The 19,395-nt window shown below is 41.2% G+C and overlaps 1 protein-coding gene across 1 annotated transcript in view; it reads right to left on the reverse strand.

Moving 5' to 3' along the window:
* BRINP1 (bone morphogenetic protein/retinoic acid inducible neural-specific 1) overlaps positions 1-19,395 on the reverse strand; it is a 203,960-nt gene that overhangs the window by 62,947 nt on the left and 121,618 nt on the right. Inside the window, exons 3-5 of the mRNA XM_011960549.1 lie at positions 13,753-13,943; positions 6,805-6,974; positions 3,413-3,518 (exon numbers count right to left, since the gene is read on the reverse strand). Of these exons, the coding sequence (XP_011815939.1) occupies positions 3,413-3,518; positions 6,805-6,974; positions 13,753-13,943 (467 nt within the window). The remainder of the gene's footprint in view (positions 1-3,412; positions 3,519-6,804; positions 6,975-13,752; positions 13,944-19,395) is intronic.

The raw sequence follows: 19,395 nt of genomic DNA on the forward strand, positions 1-19,395 counted from the left end.
AATGATCTTCTAAAATATCAATCTCTTCATGCTACTTCTTTTTTTAAAAACCATTCCATAGTATCCATTGCTCTCAAATTAACTTTCAACTCATTAATGTGTTGCAGAAGCCTTCTAGGACTTGAAAGATTATCTTGTCTTTCTCACCATTGATGTTTCTGCTTTAATCTCACAAGAGTTTCTTATTTCTTTGAATATCCCTTCATGAAGATCCTCTGTCTGCCTCTCTATCCATGCCTCTGTCCTCCTATTCATCCTTCAGGTCTTATCCTACTTATCTTTTTGGCAGAAAACTTTCCTGGCTCCCTGGTACATTAAGTCCCCATGCTATCCAGTGCCATATAAACCTTATACACTTTCTCCATTAAAATTTATTACACCTACTCTTGTTTGTTTGAAGCTCATCTTCTCTAATAGAATGTATATTTCCTTGGGGCAGAAACAATGTCGGTCTTGTTCACGACTTTATTTTTTTTGTCTGTCTCATTACCAACATGAGTTCTTTAAAAAATACATTTGTTGACTTGAACTGATTTATGATTATATGCCCGGGGTCTAGTATTGGTTTTGGCATGTAGTTAGTCTCAATAAAGGTTTTATAATTCATCATTTTCATAAAATCCTAGAATCAGTGTTGGGAAGAACTTAAAACCACCTGCTTCAATCACCCAACCTAACTGATGCTTAAATAATCTCTATGACATTTGTACCAAATATAATCTACTTATAATTATCTGATAACAGGGAGTCACTGCATCATTCAGCAGATCATTCCAGGTTTGGACATAAATGTGTACTAGAAAGATCCATTTTACACTGAGTTAAAAGCTGGGATCCTTGTAAGCTCCCCCTTCCTACTAGATTGGGATTGTTCCATTTTATTAATATTAATAGGATTGATTATCTTTTCTGCAAGACAGCCTTTTAGATATCTGCAGTAAGTCATTTTTGCTTAAATTTAACCTTCTTTTACTATTTATTATAGTGAAACACTTTCTCAGGAAAAACTGCAGTTTCTCAACATCCCTCCTGGAGTGTGATGCTCAAACATGGATCCAATCGTCCAGGTGTACGCTAACCAATCTAGGGTAGGACAGCAGGCCTGCCACCACCCTTTCGATTCCTAGCATCCTTCTAATAATGTTATCATGGCAGACCTAGACTTTGGAGAACATAAGTCTTACAGAATAGTTGTTTTATTTAAAAAAATTCAAAATTAGGTACGAAGCAAGTATGTATTTAGAATGAGAAAAGGTGGGCAGTTGGAAGGTACAGAATCCTTGAACCTTAAGCTTCACTGGCTGCAGGTAAATCAACCTCTAAATGTCCCTAAGATCTCAGTGATTTCCTTGGTAGGAATATGTCATTAATTCCTTCTTTTTTTGTTTCAATTATAACTCACAATCTTTCCACCCTCAGTATGCACAGCAGGGTGATCAAACACAGACTGGAGCTTCACTGCCTGGATTCAAATCCTGGCTCGCACTTCACGTGGTCTCTATAGGTACTGAATGAACTAACACACTGAAAATCCTGGCACACATAAGGAAGATCTGTTTTTCCTTATCTACTTTCTTAACAGGCATTAGCAAATCTTTCTGTCTACTCTTTTTCCTACTAAACAGGGTAGGGTTATGCTCCATGTATTTAAGTTTCTAGTGTGTTGTGTTTTGTTATTTAATAGTAAACCACTTTCTTGGCCTGAATTTCCCTGAAGAATTTTCATTCACTGCCCTCAAGTGACACTACCAAGCCCTCCATGCATGTTAGAAAACAGAAGATGTTTTCTAACCACTTTCCGTAACAGGAGCATGAATCAAAGAGTTGCCAAGGAACCAGAATATAAAAGTCACATTAGGCTCTTCTTAGCTTTACCTGCCAATCTCAACCCAACTTCCTCCCACTGACATTCAGAATCACCTTTATCATATACCTTTCTAAAAGGTCACATTTTTAGTCTGCTCAAAGTTAAAGCATGTCATTTTTTTTTCTGATTATAAAGTTAATATGCGATCATTGTAGAGAAGTTAGAAAAGAAACTGGATGCCTAAAATACATCATCAGCAACTTAGAGATCCAGAGGTAAGCTATTCTAATACCTGGGCATATTTCCTTGCTACATTATTATTATTTTGAGGTGGAGTCTTGCTCTGCTGCCCAGGCTGGAGTGCAGTGGCACGATCTTGGCTCACTGCAAGCTCCACCTCCCGGATTCATGCCATTCTCCTGTCTGTCTCCCAAGTAGCTGGGACTACAGGCGCCTGTCACCACGCCTGGCTAATTTTTTGTATTTTCAGTAGAGATGGGGTTTCACCGTGTTAGCCAGGATGGTCTCAATCTCCTGACCTCGTGATCTGCCCACCTGGGCCTCCCAAAGTGCTGGGATTACAGGTGTGAGCCACCGCGCCCAGCCATTATTATTATTATTGAAACAGAGTCTTGCTCTGTCACCTAGGCTGGACTGGCAACAGCGGGATCTCATTCACTGCAGTCTCTGCCTCCCAGGTTCAAACGATTCTCTTGCCTCAGCCTCCTGAGTAGCTGGGACTACACACCACCACACCCAGTTAATTTTTGTATTTTGTAATTTTGTATTACTAAATATTTAGTAAATTTTGTAGAGACTGGGGTTCACCATATTGGCCAGGCTGGTCTTAAATTCCTGACCTCGTGATCCACCCACCTCGACCTCCCAAAGTGCTCGGATTACAACTGTAAGCCACTGCACCCAGCCTATTTTTATTTACCTCTTTAAATTATTAAGATCATGCCATCCATTCCATCAGAAACCTTTTATTTATTAACATTATATCAAGTTATTTTTACATATTATTGGAAATTCTTTACAAACATCAGTACCAGTTTAATATTATGTTGTATTAATGCAATATAATTCACTTAGTCTTCTCAAGTGAAAAATTGCTTTAAATACATTATGCTTTTTAAAAACAGCACTATGTGTACTTAAAGCCTTGTCCAACTCTTCCCGGCAATCTCCTCTCCTTTTTATGATGTGAATTAATAAGGATGAAATTACTATTTTAAAGGATATATTTTCTTTAAAATAACGTATATGGAGCCCCAAACATAAACTTGACATATACAGACACCAAAGAAATACAGATATTTATAAATACAAACAAGTTAATTAAAGCTCACATTTCCTTACTTTCTATCTGAAAACTAATTGATAATCATGAATTTAATGTTCTACATATGATAAAATCCTAAATATACATGTATACACCTATCATAACTGTCTAATTTCCATATCTGCAGTTTTCATGAGATTTTTCCATGCTTCCTCTTCTTTGTTCTCCCTTCACACCATCCCTCCTGATCCCCTCTCCCGCATATCACATCCATGCTGCTTCCCCCAACACTGAACCCACTTTTTCCACTGGCTTCCTACCTTGAAGGTGCAGTTTGCTCTCCGTGCTTTGCAGAAGGACGGAACTCACAGAGTCCAGATTGTCATAGCTGTTACAGCCCAGAGGCCCAGTGCGTGTCTCTGTGACCTGCAGTAGATATCAAATGAGACAGGTGTGAGACAGGAGTCTTTGTCTAGGACATAACCCGAAGAGTCATGCCCCAGCAGAGCCAAGTCAGCAGAAAAGTCCTCCTGGTTTGAGTCCATGGTTACTTTCTGAGCTCTGTGCTTGTGTCTGGAACCAACCACGGCTGTCACTGAGTAGACAGGCTAGCAGGGTGGTCAAGCATACAGAGTGCATGCCTGTTTCTACCACTGGTTCTCACTTCACACGGTGGCTGCAAGTATGACATGAACTTAAAAGCTGACGCACTATATTTCAAAAGCATTGACTTTGGAATCAGAAAAATTAGTGTTAAATCCTGGCTAGGCCATTTACTTACCCTGGGACCTAGGGGAATCAATTAACCTCTCTAAGTATCTGCAAACCAAAGCTAGTAAATCTCTTCCAGAGAGGTTGTGAGACCAGGTATGATGGGTCTAAATGCCTGGCACATGGCATGTGTTCCACAATGGGTACCTTATTACCAAACGGCTCCGTAAGTTGTAATGAGTACACATATATTATTATTAGGCAAGAATAAGAAAATGATGCCCATTTTCCTAAAGAAGATTTAGCAGAAGCATTGTGCGGCCACAGGAGAAAATGACCCAATCCTGTGGATGTGCATTTCCAAAACATTGTCTTAGAAAGACTTGAGGTAGTGGATAAGAGAGCAACAGCTATTCAAAAAGATAACCTTGAAATAAGAATGGCTTAGTATGAAAAGAAGCCTCTTCATTTATTTAGTCTCTGCTTCCCATTATTTAGGGTTGTTTTGAAGTTTGCATCCAGCTATAAAAACACAGCATCCGTTGTAGGGAATAATGACTTGGGAGGCAGCCACACGTACCTTCTCTGCCCTTTTCCAGCTGTGAAACCTTGGATAGGTAACTTTCTCTTTCTAAGCCTCAACTTCCCCATCTATAAAATGTTAGCAATGCTATTAGTCATCAAAATAGGGTAAAGAGATTATATTTTTGAAGTGTTTCACACTTAGGGTACAGTAATATTTACTAAATGGGGAATAATTAGGTTTTGTATTTTTTGTTTTGTTTTATAAATAATTTATTTTTGTATACAAAATAATAACATATTTATTATTGGGAGAGAGTTAAACTTACCATTTTATTTTCCTAAAGATACCTATGCTGGGGAGAACGGTGAATGGGCAAAACTTCTCCATCTGGGTTAGTGGCTGGTCTTAAACAGACCCAGGCCAGCTGTGGTAGCTCACGACTGTAATCCCAGCACTTTAGGAAGCCAAGGTGGGCAGATCACAAGGTCAAGAGATCGAGACCATCCTGGCCAACATGGTGAGACCCAGTCTCCACTAAAAATACAAAAATTAGCTGGGCATGGTGGCGCGCACTTGTAGTCCCAGCTACTCGGAAGGCTGAAGCAGGAGAATCGCTTGAATCCGGGAGGTGGAGGTTGCAATGAGCCAAGATCGCACCATTGCACTCCAGCCTGGGTGACAGAGCAAAAAGACAATAACAACCAAAAAAAAAAAAAAAAAAAAAAAACAGACCCAATAGTGAGACAAGTTTTAGACAGCTTGGTCTTGAGGTAGTGGCAAGAAATGGTATGAAAAATCCAAGGGCCGAGTTAAGTGCAGAAGACAGTGCCTACCATAAGAAGTGGTTTCTTGAGTGGCCTCTGTGCAATTTCTCTGAGAAATTCCTCCTACAGAGGCAGGCTGCACTTCCAGGACACACAAAAGAGGATTATCTTCTGACAGAGCTTCAGTATCTCAATTCTGCATCCCATCCAGAGAGGAGAGAACCATTTGGTGATAATGAAAACCAGGCCTCTGTGGCACTCTAACTCTGATGGCTTCATAAAGATCCATCTCTCTGCGCCGAGTTACCTAACAACATAATCCTCCAAATATAGGCGATTCTTTTCGGATAAACTGGCCCTTTGTTTGTTGGTCTGATTTATTTCTCTCCTTACTACCTCCCTCCTCAGTGACTCTCTCCCTCCCACACTTTTCTCTCTCCTTAGTCAATTTCTGACTCACTTGCTAGCCTTGGCAGGGTAAGACCCCTTGGCCTTACCCTCACCCTTTTTCCCTACAGACACCTTGGAAAGTCTTAATAAAAGGCTAGGTCTGCATTTTCTTTAGAAGAAATTAAAGACTGAGATGTAAAATGCAGGCATAATCTGGTTAAAGAACATTTGAGATGGAAACATCTGCACTAAAACCCTCAGAAGAACAAACACTTTACATGGAGGATGTCCTCCCACATTCTCTTTATAGAGGCTGTCTGAATTTATTGTGTTTAAAATGGAATCTTGTTTAAGTTCCTGTGCTCTAAGGCACGGAGTTGAAAGTCCAGGGCTGCTTTTCTCAATGTGACCATTTAATTTTTAATGAGCTAAAATGGAATAAACTTAAACAATGAGCTCCTTGGTAGCCACATTTTAGGTGTTCAATAACCCCGTGTGACTAGTGGATACTCTCTCGGCTAGCACAGATACAAGGCCTTTCCACCATCTTAGAAGGTACTAGTGGACAGTGCTGGTGTAGCCGAGCATAGATCAGCAAACCACAGAGTGCCTGTTTTGGTAAATGAAGTCATACTGGAACACAGCCATGCCCATTTGTTTACATGCCATCTATGGCTGCTTTTACACTACAACAGCAGAGTTGAGTAATAGCACCACAGGTCATACAGCCCGCCATGCTTAAAATAATTGTTTGGTCTTGTATAGAAAACTTTTGTTGACCCCTGGTCTTGAGAGCAGAGTTCTAGTTCCTGTTAAGTTATTATATAACTGTGTAACCCTCAAAAAAAGGCTTTAAACCTTTAGCCTTAGTTTTCCCATCTGTAAAATGGTGAGTGGGAAGGAAAGAATAAAAAACATAGATGTTTAAAATATTGCTGAGCTAGGCATCAGTAATCTAATCATTGCTCTCTCTGAGACCTCAGGAAAATTATTTATCTCTTCATAGCCTCTGTTTCTTCTCTAGAAAGGGGATCTGATAATCTCCACGCAGAAGACTGAATGAGAGAACTGTTGATAATTATGCCATGACTATATCCAGGATACTCTAGTAAATCAGTACATATGGCCACTGGAATGACAATGCACATTGATATTAATTACAGGGTATGTGACAATATCAATCAGAGCAGCTGGCAGAGGGCATCACGAACTACATGGTTATGAACCCAGAAATTATATCTGTCCATCCACTCTCAGAATGCCTGCATTGCAGTGCTGTTGTATTGAGAACCTGCCACCCAAATCCACCCCCAAGCTGTACCTTGATTGCTCCAGTTGATATTTGGATCTCATGAAGCCTCCTCATGGTGCCATCACGGTCAACAAAGTAGGATGATGCAAGCTGGTGCAGAGCTTCAACACTTTGAGTGGCATTCCCTGACTTCCTGTCGAGGCGACTTTTGTCCATGTACATGGTCAAAGCCTCCTCCCCTGGATGGGAAAGAAAAGTAGATAAGAACGTTTGTCGAGCTTTCATCTGTGAGGACAAGTATGGGACCTGGATGCTGAAAACAGCCTTAAATCTCCAACCAATTTGGCCCATATTTCCTTCTGCCTCTAAAAATCAAGGGCATAATGAAAATAAATTGTCTAGAGGTGGCTGTAAACACCAGGCTCCATTAGGACAAGGATCATTAAAAAAAACCCCATCAACAAAGTCCAGCCCCTAATAATCGACTGCATGCTTCTCATCAGCATCATCTTATAACAAAACCCCCTTCCCCTCTTCCAAGAAAGTTCAGTCTCTTCTATACAATGGCAAATGTGGCATAGATATTCTCTTATTATTTTCTCCTCCTCCTTTGTCTCCTCATTATCATGCAGTTCCTCCTTTTCCTCTACTCTCCCATCTCCCTTTCCTTCATTTCTTTCTCCTTTCCTTTTTCTCTTTCCCCTCCCCCTGGTCTTTTCTTAATAGATAAATGAATGGCAGATAGCTAGAAAGATAGGTATTTGGATGGAAGCAAATGGATGAATGATAGACATGTTTAAATTAATGTAGATGCAAATACAAAAATTTATACATTTTCTTCTATGAAGTTTTTCTTATACATGCACACACAGATCAGTAACACTGCTAAACTATGATGAGTTTTAATTTGGATAAAGAACTGTTTCTCCAGAACTCCTGAAAGGAAGCTCCAAGGAGCTGCCTCTACTCTCTATCAACTTTGTGAACAAGGGCATGTTTCTTTTTTCATTTTTCTTTTTTTTTCATTCTAAGATGCTTGATTTGGTAAACAGTTGAAAACCTGAAGCTACATTATCACAAACTAGTGCAAACTTTTCTTTTTTAAAGTTCTGGAGTACATGTGCAGGATGTGCAGTTTTGTCACATAGGTAAACAAACATGTGCCATGGTGGTTTGCTGCACCTATAAACCATCATCTAAGTATTAAGCCCAGCATGCATCAGCTATTTTTCCTAATGCTCCCCCACCCTACCCCTCTAACAGGACCCAGTGTGTGTTGTTGCCCTCCCTGTGTCCATGTGTTCTCATTGTTCAGCTCTAAGTGAGAACATGTGGTGTCTGGTTTTCTGTTCCTGCCTCAGTTTGCTGAGGATAATGGCTTCCAGCTCCATACATGTCCCTGCAAAGGATATGATCTCATTCTTTTTTGGGCTGCATAGTATTCTGTGGTGTATATGTACCACATTTTCTTTATGCAGTCTATAATTGATGGGCATTTGAGTTGATTCTATGTCTTTGCTATTGTGAATAGTGTTGCAATGAACATGCATGTGCATCTGTCTTTGTAACAGAATGATTTATATTCCTTTTTCTTTTTTTTTTGAGGCAGAGTCTTGCTCTGTCACCCGGGCTGGAGTGTGGTGGCCGGATCTCAGCTCACTGCAAGCTCCGCCTCCCGGGTTTACGCCATTCTCCTGCCTCAGCCTCCGGAGTAGCTGGGACTACAGGTGCCCGCCACCTCGCCCGGCCAGTTTTTTTGTATTTTTAGTAGAGACAGGGTTTCACCGTGTTAGCCAGGATGGTCTCGATCTCCTGACCTCATGATCCACCCGTCTCGGCCTCCCAAAGTGCTGGGATTACAGGCTTGAGCCACCGCGCCCGGCCGATTTATATTCCTTTTGATATACACTCAGTAATGGGATTGTTGGGACAAATGGTATTTCTGGTTCTAGATCTTTGAGGAATCACCACACTCTCTTCTACAAGGTTGAACTAATTTACATTCCCACCAACGGTGTAAAAATGTTTGTTCAATTGATTTGTCCTTTTTTTCTCAATTGATTTCTTCTTTTCGTCTTTTTCAGTGTAGCTGCAAGAAAATTTAAAAGGAGCATATGTGACTCACACTTGGGGCGACATCATATATCTACTGGCTAGTGCTGGTCTAGGGATACAGAGTCATAGGAGATAATTTCAATATACCAGGTGAATGGCCAAGGTAGAGGAGTGCACAGAATGCAATGTAGACCAGAGAAAGGGTAGGCACCTGCATCTTGTAGATAATATGGACCCACAAGGCCTGGATGATCTGGGCACTCCAGCTATAACTTTTGCTACTTTCTGGGTTTGCTCTATCCTGTACAAATGTGCCCCCATTTTCCCTCATTGTTAGGACTTCTACTTTTCTGTTTTTCTCCTGGCTGACTTATACTCATCCCTTAGGTATCACCAAAGACATCACTTCTGGGATGCCTTCCCTCAGTCCTTCCCTCCCTACCTGAACTAGATTAATAACTCTCAGGTTTCATCGGCCAAGGCTTGAGTTGAGTTCATAGTAAAGCACTTGCGTTTGCAGTTTCCCCAGAAGCTTTACTATCACGTAGTAACACATGATTGTCTATCCTTTGGCCCCCACAGTAACCTGAATAGATTTGGCTTAAAACCGATGCTATATTCAATTAGACTTTGAGTTCTAGGGGCCATGGGAAGTGGAGCAGGGGAACAAGGACGCCACCCAATTCATCTTTCTAATGTTCCAATGCTTATCCTAGGGTCTGATGAAGAATAGATGTTCAGTTATCAGTTGATGGATAAGTAGATAGATAGATAGACAGATAGACAGATAGATAGATGATAGATGGATGAATGGATGGGTGTATAGATGAACAGACAGCTGAGTGGAAAGGTAGAAGTTAAACAAGTGAATATGCTAAGAGTTTGAGCCATGAGGCAGAGGAAATAAATGTTCCACATGTCAGCTCAGGCTCTCTTAGGGGCCTGTGAAGGAGAAGGTGAAACAAGCCCGGTTCCCTCTGGACTGAGAACTGGCAGAAGCAAACCTTTAGATCAAGAGGGGTTAATGGGCTTCTTGCTGCATTACTAAGGCTTAATTTCTTGTTTATTAAGAGAATGTTCTGTTTAGAATTGCTTTCCCCCTTGGGCATTCCTGCAAATTGCCTCTTCCCTCACATAGGCCTTTTCTGAGTCTTTCTGTTTTCCAGGAGACTTTGCCTCACTCTGCAGCACCCTGTCTCAGAAGTGAAGAAAATGGGACTCTCAAAGGGAATGAGGAAGAGTGGGAGCTGATCCTATTATCTTTTGAGTCAATAGGAGATTTTGCTCCCAGAGAGGAGATGAGGTATCTGGACTTTCGACCTCTGGGACATAACTCTTCCTTTCCTTCTGAGCCCCTGGGATTTTATTCTCAGCCTTCCTCTTAGTCAAGGGGACCTCTCCCAAAATGCAGGGAGGGAAATAATGAACACACAAATAAACAAAAATGATAAGCCCTCATGTATAAAAAGACATTCATGCAATACACACACTCATATGCATGTGCATGCTCACATACACACACACACATATATATACATGTTGCCACCATATATATGAGAGTGATGTGTACACATGTGTGCAATATGCATGAATACATGCTCATGTATAAATTAACTCATATCTAAGCAGGAATAGGCTTTGTGAACATCTGTCTATACAGGTAGGCATTTGTGCACATCTGTTTACACAGATGTACTTCCATGCATGCATAGCCATGCATGCAAGCTTAATCACACATGTCACACAGGCACCCAGTCTCCAAGGTGATTCCTTCAGCCCCAAGATATGGTCATCAGGGGGACTAAGGAAAATTTCTACTCCTGTTTTCTTGTGTGACCTTCCAGATGCACAGTTTTTCCCTTCACCACCCTTCAGAAGAGTATTCACATGATGTATTTTATTAGTTTAATAGATTTCACCAAAAATCTGGAGATCCCATGGAAATCTCTTATTTGTTGGCCCTCCCATCACCTCTGCTTCTCCATTCCCATAGTCTTCCCTTCCTCTTTCCTCTTCCTAAAGAGCCAAACAAACACATTTATTTGTCTCATAGGTGACAGGTTAAGAAGTATCTTTTAGTATTTGATTATCCCCTTGTGAGCTTACCTGACACGTCAGAGAGTTTATGAAAGCATTTCTTCTCAATGAACACAGTGGTCTTAGAAAAAAATTATAGTGAATAAAATTCTTTGCACCTCCTTGTTTATAGATAAAGAAATCTATATTCAGACAGAAAAGCGAATTTCTCAGTGTCTCCCACTCATCTAGTGAGTAGCAGAATTGGGTCTTAATCTGGATTCCCAAGTTTCTTAGCCCCATTAATTAATAACAATAATAGTAAGAACAAGAATAGTGACATAGCAACAATTTGTTAAGTGTCAGACAGTGTGATAAGCACTTTCAATAGATGATTTTACTTAATTTTTGTAATATGCATGAAGGACTACTATTGTGACTATTTACAAAAGAGGAAACTGAGGCTTAGAGGATTGAGTTATTAGCCAAGGTGACTGTGATGGTCAATACTGAGTGTCAACTTCATTGGATTGAAGGATGCAAAGTATTGTTCCTGGGTGTGTCTGTGAGGGTGTTGCCAAAGGAGATTAACATTTGAGTCCGTGGACTGGGAAAGGCACACCCACCCATAATCTGTGTGGGCACAATCTAATCAGCTGCCATCATAGCTAGAATGAAAGCAGGCAGAATGTGAAAAGACTAGACTAGCTTAGCCTTCCAGCCTACATCTTTTTCCCATGCTAGACGTCTCCTCTTCCTGAACATCGGACTCCAAGTTCTTCAGCTTTGGGACTCAGACTTGCTTCCTTGCTCCTCAGCTTGCAGACGACCTATTGTGGGACCTTGTGATCATGTAAATCAATATTCCCAAATAAAATCCCATTTATATATACATCTATCCTATTAGTTCTGTCCCTCTAGAGAACCCTGACTAATACAGTGACACTAAGCTAGTGAACAGCAGGAGGCAGGACTAGAAGCCAGGTGATCAAACTTTAGAGCCTGCTCTTTCATTCCCTACAACTTCCCACCTCCACCTCCCTTCTCTCATACTGCAGAGGAGGCTCCTAAAAAACATGTTTTCTGTAAGTGAATGAATGAAGTGATGATGTAAGAAAAGCTTCGCATCATTTCTGGCACATACTGTTCAATCAACAGTAAATATCTTTGCCTTCCCTCTCTCTACTCCTCCACACCGAGGGCTGAGGGAACATTTAAGGCCTGCTGTCCAACACGAGATCTCAATCCAAAGCTTTGCATATTTTAAAATGTTGTGTTGTAAAAATAGGAGAGGAACAAGGCTCTGTGAATAATTCACCACCTTGCCTTGGAGAAATTAAAAATATATTTCATTGAGGAAGAAAGGTCTTGGTTACTTGGGGTTTCCAGGAACTCAGACAAGAGCACAGCTTTTAATGGAAGAGTTGAATTGGTCTCAATGCCTTTTTCTCCCCCAAGTGAAATGGAGGTGGGGGAAGTCCGAGCTCAGGTTAATGCTACACTTAATGTAGAAATGAATTCATTTTCACTTTACAACAGAATAGAATTTACACTAATGATTTAATATTCAAAGTCCTACTTAATATCTAACTGGCAACAGACAACTAACACATGTTTGTTGGTTGGTTGTTGGAGCGGGTATTGGGTTGGTGGGGAAGTGAGTTGGTTAAAGAGATGATTGACATTGGATCAAAAACAATGCACGCTTTGTGAATGGAAAACACTCAGTTAAAAACGTAGCTTTATCACTTACTAGCTGTACTTCTTCTGGGTCTCAGTTTCCTTATTTATAAAATGGAGGTAATATGACATCATGTGCAGTTTTGAGGGCTAAAGACAGTGTACAATGTCTGTTATATGGCAAATAACTATTAAGTAGTGGATAATATTATTGTAGGGATGAATAAATTTGCCTAACCAATCTCTCCACCACATTCCCCACATTATGAATCGGGTCTTCCTACATTGTATGCTGAGTCTAGAAAGCTCTGCCACCTCCCTTTACTTAACCAGCTCCTGGTGACCAAAACTGTCACTTCCTCCAGGATGTCTGTACTGACCACTCCAGTTGGTAGTACTCAACACGTCTCGGAAGGAGAAGATCCTCTGTTATAATTATACCTCAGTCCACCCTGCCTGTATCAATATGCCAATCTCTCCTAGTGGGCATGGGACATACCTAAATGCAGTTGGTGGCTTTGTGAGTCTGTGGCACAGTGCTCTATCCCTAAAGGGGCTTCCTCAAAGTTCAGTGAACCTAGTCACTGTGGCAAAACTGGTGCCTAAAGGATTGCTCATAATATTAAATGATGCATTCAGGCAAGATTCACAAGCATCTAAAGGCACTGGTCTGTACTATTTTCCATTCATTGTCTTTGCATTTATTTCCTGTCCTTTATCCAGCCCTCCTACCCTTGATCATTCAAAAACTGACTGGCCCTGATGGGGAGGGATGGGTAAGGCTGAGCAGGGTAGAAAAATTAATCTGCTTTCCCATTAACCTACTCTAAGCCCATAGGAGATACAAATGATAGCCTGTTGGTTAAATGATAACCTCAAGTTATCAGTCTCTACAGTAGATTTAAATAAACAAAGCATATTCCCTAAACAATATCTGAAATTTAATTATTTTCCCAGATTAGACCAAAAGAACTGAGAAAATGATCAAATTAGGCATTTTTAACAAATGGAGCCAATTCCAAGGTTAAGCAATATTTTCAGAAAATTTAGTAAACTCTCAAATTAGACTGTCCCATAGAACCGAATCATCTCCTCGGATATGATCACAACAGCCAAGACAATTGGGCTTACCTGGCTATAAATGCTTTTGTGTGATGCAGAATGGCAGAGAGGCTAAGAAGGCTTTGCTGTTAAGACATCCCATTCTCCCTTCCATCCCAGACCCAAAGTCATGAGAAGGCTCTGGCCCAGTGGCTGCTGACCTACCTCCCAACGTGGCTGAGATGAGCAGGTGGGTGCCGTACTTTTTGATGATGGTATCAATGAACTGCTGAGTGGTGGGTCTCCTGCCGAGCAGGCGGATGCTCCTTTGAAACTCCGGCATGAGGGGCACTGGATGGCGGACCAGATCTCTCCTCTCGATGGCTGTGTTCCTCACCTTCCAACGGGCAAACTCCCTGGGCAGGAGAAATGAGCAACAGTCCTCAACTTACCACCACTGCCCTCAAGCCAAAGTCCACCCAACTATCCATCCAGGCATCTGGATGGGAAAGTGTCTATAATTTTAATATGTGTCAAGTGATGCTTTGATCGGCAGCTTCCAATCATCTCCAACTAACAAATATTTATTGAGTACTATTCTCGTCACAGGAATATTGAACTAGATAGACAACATCCTTGCCCTCAAGCTGTTTACAGAGCACCAGGGAGACAAATATCAGGAGTTACTTTTATTAGGGGATGGGTAGAGAGACTGAGGAAAAAGAAAGAGTAATAAAAATAATAATCTGATGATAATATGGATGGTAATGTACCGATGAAAATTTTCATGGCATTTTATAGTCCCCAAGAATATCATGTCTAAGTTCTTATATAATGATCACACTAGCCCTGTGCCAGGGGATTATTATCCATTTCCAATACCTCTCACAGGACCGAGTCCTCCGTCATCTTCTAGTTGTTTTTCCATCTTTCTCACTAGACTGTAAATGACACCACAAGAATAGAATCTTCTTAGGCACTCCCTAACACAGCCCTGTATATAGCTCAGTGCCTGTTACATGGCAGGATTCATGATAATGCCAGATGGAGAAATAAATAAACAAATGGAAAGAGGGAAGGAAGGCGGGAAGGAAAGAAGGAAGGAAGGAAGGAAGGAAGGAAGGAAGGAAGGAAGGAAGGAGGGGGAAGGAAGGAAGGATAGAAAGAAAGGGAGAGAAAAAGAAAAGAAAGAAAGAAGGGAGGGAAGGAAGGAGGGAAGAAGGAAGGAAAGAAGGAAGGAAGGAAGGAAGGAAGGAAGGAAGGAGAAAGAAAGAAAGAAAGAAAGAGAGAGAGAAAAGAAAAGAAAGAAAGAAGGGAGGGAAGGAAGGGGGGAAGGAGGGAAGAAGGAAGGAAAGAAGGAAGGAAGGAAGGATAGAAAGAAAGAGAAAGAAAGAAAGAAAGAAAGAAAGAAAGAAAGAAAGAAAGAAAGAAAGAAAGAAAGAAAGAAAGAGAAAAAGAAAAGAAAGAAAGAAGGGAGGCAAGGAGGGAGGGAGGGAAGAAGGAAGGAAAGTAGGAAGGAAGGAAGGAAAGAAGGAAGGAAGGAAAGAAGGAAGGAAGGAAGCAGGGAGGGAGGGAAGAAGGGAGGGAGGGAAGAAGGGAGGGAGGGAGAGAAGGAGGATATATGAGAGTATATAGGACCTAAGACACAAAGCAACCTGAGGCCTGTTCTAGGATAATCCAGAAATCAAATATTGAGCCCAGAGCTCACTTTAATCCAAAATGTTAACATGTATTCATCGAGCACCTAATATTTTAAAGCAATTAAGCTATGTTCCAAAGCCCATGTGGGAGAATTTCCATGTTTGCCTTCACTAGTAACAGAGGATCTCAAGATCAAACAACACCAAATTTGGAAGTCCAAGTCTCGCTCTGCCTCTTGCAAATTATGTGTTGTGATCTTGTCCCCTCTCTAGACCTATATTACTTCATCTATAAAATTCAATTAATATTATCTATTTGCTACTGTTGATGCAGTAATTACATGAAACATAGAGTGCAAAGTACCTTTGGAAACTGCAAGGTGCTAATTTAAAGTGAAATACTGTTTTATAACTTTATTTTCTCACAAGTTCCCAGACATGTACATGTAAATCATTAAAAGTTCACATACAGTGAACTCGGAGCATACAAACCGAGTACAAGTGAAAACTTAGAGGGACAAAGTGAAGGTTGCTTTCGCTCAGTAATGATCACAGTTCCTACCAAAGATGCAGCTCCCCCAGAATGACCAGCTCTCCGACCTGCCTGAGTTACATGCTCTCGGTCCCTTGAGGAAAACAGACTAGACATGAGGGCTGTAAGGTCAGCTGAGATAAATGATGGGAATCAGAGTTTAATGAAAAGGTCTCTCTCTCCTGCCACAGGATGGGAGAGATGAATGAGGAAGGGGACGCAGGGCAAAGAAGAAGCAGAACAGTGGGGGTATCTGGCCAGAATGTGCCCTGGTAATTTAGCGGTGGTGTCTGACCCCTGATTCACAGAAAACTGAGTCCGAAAAAAGCTTTCACATTAGAATATGTTTCCAAGACTCAGAGCTCATGGTCTGTGTCTGCATAAGAAATCTCTGTCCATAATTCAAGACATAGTTTAAATTTGAAGTCCACTGAGTACCTTGCATGTTGTTGCAGGTACTTAAGTCAATCAACTGCACTCAGTGAACGCTTCAAGATACCTACTAAGGGCAACACATGATGTCCACAGAAGGGGAACACACATGTCACAGTCCCTGTCCTTAAGAAGCTCACAGTAGGCCGGGCGCAGTGGCTCACACCTGTAATCCCAGCATTTTGGGAGGCCGAGGCGGGCGGATCACGAGGTCAGGAGATCGAGAACATCCTGGCTAACATGGTGAAACCCCATCTCTACTAAAAACACAAAAAAATTAGCCAGGCGTTGTGGCGGGCGCCCCCTGTCCCAACTAGTTGGTCGGCTGAGGCAGGAGAAAGGCGTGAACCCAGGAGGCGGAGTTTGCAGTGAGCCCAGTGCAATCAACTGCACTCCGAAAAAAAAAAAAATGCTCACAGTCTGGAAGTCTTTTCAGTTTATTATAAATCAAGGACTATAGGACACAGGAGGAGGAACCTGAAGTTTTCAGGCCTGGGCCTCTAGGGAAAGCTTCAGAGAGGAGGTCATGTTTGAACTACAGTTTTTAAGTTTGCACGGAATTTAGATCAATGAAGTGTGGTTAAAAACAAAAACAGCCAGAATGGTGGTGCATGCCTGTAGTCACAGCCACTCAGGTGGCCAAGGCAGAAGGATCACTTGAACACAGGAGTTTGAAACCAGCCTGGGCAACATAGCGAGGCCTTGTCTCTAAATGTAAAAGAGAAATAAATAAATATAAAAACAACAACAACAAAAAACTAACCATGGGAAGGAAAAGTCAGGAATGGTGAACAAGGATATAGAAAACATTATGAGAAGGGCAGAATAAAATAGGGGGAGCATGAAAAAGAGGGTGTGGGAGGTAACAAGATGGAACAAGTAGTTGACGGATGTGGGGATGGGGGAAAGACCTTGACAGCCAGCTGAGACAAATGATACAGGTGTGACAGGCAGTTTGCAGCTTGAGTCCTAATGACCTCGGGCCTAGGGACTTGTTTCTAATTAACAGAATATGAAAGTGATGGAGTGTCACTTTCATGATTCAGTTACAAAATTCTTTGATGTCTATTTTGTGTGTGTTCTCTCTCTGTGTGTCTCTGGTTCTCTAAGTCCCTCCATGTCTTTCTCTGTCTCTGTCTCTTTTTCTGCCTCACCCCCTGGCTCTCTGTTCCCTGTCTCTTTCTCGCATTGGCTCTCCTGCTCTCTCCATCTCTGTATCCATCTTTTTTCCTCCCTCGCTCTCACTTGCTGCCATGCTGTGAGATGCTCTATGGAGACATCTACATGGCAAGGAGCCGAGGGAATCCTTCAGCCAACAGCTTCCGAGGAAATGAGGCCTCCCAAGGAACTGAATCCTGGCAGTAACCATGGGCTTAAGCTAGGAAACAGACCCTTCCCAAGCTACCCTTGAGATGACTGCTGCCTGGTAACAAACCCAGAGACAGGGTGTCCAGATTTCTGATTCACAGAAACTGTGAGATGATATTGCTTTAAGACACTGAATTGTGAGGTAATTTGCTAACCAGCAATTGATCAATACATAGCAATGAGAAATGCCAAATATCTCTGAGGAAAAGAGTATTTCCTTATCAGCTAATCCAAGAAATATATAAAATTATATACATCTATAATTATGAGGTTATATATATATATGCATATAAACATACTCATATATCAGTATATAGAAAAATATATGTAGTTATACATATGTGTGTGTGCATATATCACTTTTATTCATAACTTACTGTCGTGGGTTCCTGTTTTCCTATGAACATACCTGTATTCCTTAAAATTAATATTTACTTACACACAGAGAGGTTAAGTAACTGTTAAAGGTCATGTAGCTAATGAGTGGTAGAACTGAGTGTAGAAAACTGGCATCCTGACTCTTAAATCACTCTTTTAATGTAAATATTGAGAGATAGACTATAAAAGCATAGTAGAACCAGTACCAATACTGAAGAATGATGCCAACCCCACGACCAAATTACAAGGCATGACTCAATTCCTTTTTTGAAACAGCCATCACAGTCTGTGACGTTCACCAGTGATAGACCAGGAACAGCCATCTCTGTTGCATCCTTGAAAAGAAACTCAGTAAGATGCCTATGCCAGGTACCCAGTTTATCCCTCACAAGGTGGACGTAAGGCCTAAGTGAGGAAATGTATGTGACCTGCTAAGCACAGAGTCAGGCACTTGGGGAGCACTCAGTAACTGGGGATGTTACCCTAAAGCACTAACTACCTGCTCAGCACCACAGACAGTTTCTCATCCCGAGGAGTTGGTCCACTGCTGGAAGGAGGACAAATGGTTGTTCAGGGAAGGTATTAAACTATAATGTACAATATGGAGGTTCCTCAGAAAACTAAAAATAGGACTACCATACGATTCAGCAATTCCACTACTAGGCATATACCTAAAAGAATGGAAATATGTATTAAAGAGATATCTGCATGCCCATGTTTTATCACAGCACTATTTACAATAGGCAAAATGTGGACTCAAACTAAGTGCCCATCAATGGATGAATGGATAAAGAAAATGTGGTATACATATTCAATGAAATATTATCCAACCATAAAAGGGAATGAAATCCTGTCGTTTGCAGCAGCATGGACGGAATTGGAGGCCATTATGTTAAGTGAAATAGTCCAAATACAGAAAGACAAATATCACATATCCCACTCATTTGTGGGAGATGAAAAACGGACCTCATGAAGATAGAGAGTGAAATGATGGTTACCAGAGGCTGGGAAGGATAGTTGGGGAGGAACAAAGGGAAAAACAAAACAATATACAAAGATTTACTACCATGGAACTGAACACTTAAAAATGGTAAAGGAAAAAAGAACTATGAGCTCCACGTACAAAAATGGAGGTGAATGAGAGGGGACAGGACAGTTAGAAAGAAAGGGATGTGTGTGTCTATGTGTAGGTGTAATATATAAATGATAAGAGCTAAAGGCAGAGAGGTTGTCAGGGACCACAGGATGTACGACTATGTGTCAAACTATGTTAGCAGATTTCAGTCTATAAACTCTGTTCTCATTGGCCAAGAACCCAGGCTAAAAGCATTTTGAGGATGGGTTTACATGGCTCTGTAACCGTTACAGGGACGTTGGAGCAAAGACTGTAATAATCACAGGATTCTGTGATTTTTACACTCTTTTCCAAAATACACTTAAGTAAAAGGGCTCAATAGCACCCAGATCTATTCAGAGCTAGATTTAAACAACATTAGAGATGAAAAGGTTGATTACATA

This window comes from Colobus angolensis, unplaced genomic scaffold, assembly GCF_000951035.1.
Source record: "Colobus angolensis palliatus isolate OR3802 unplaced genomic scaffold, Cang.pa_1.0 Scaffold514, whole genome shotgun sequence".
In the NCBI taxonomy this organism is placed as follows: Eukaryota; Metazoa; Chordata; class Mammalia; order Primates; family Cercopithecidae; genus Colobus; species Colobus angolensis.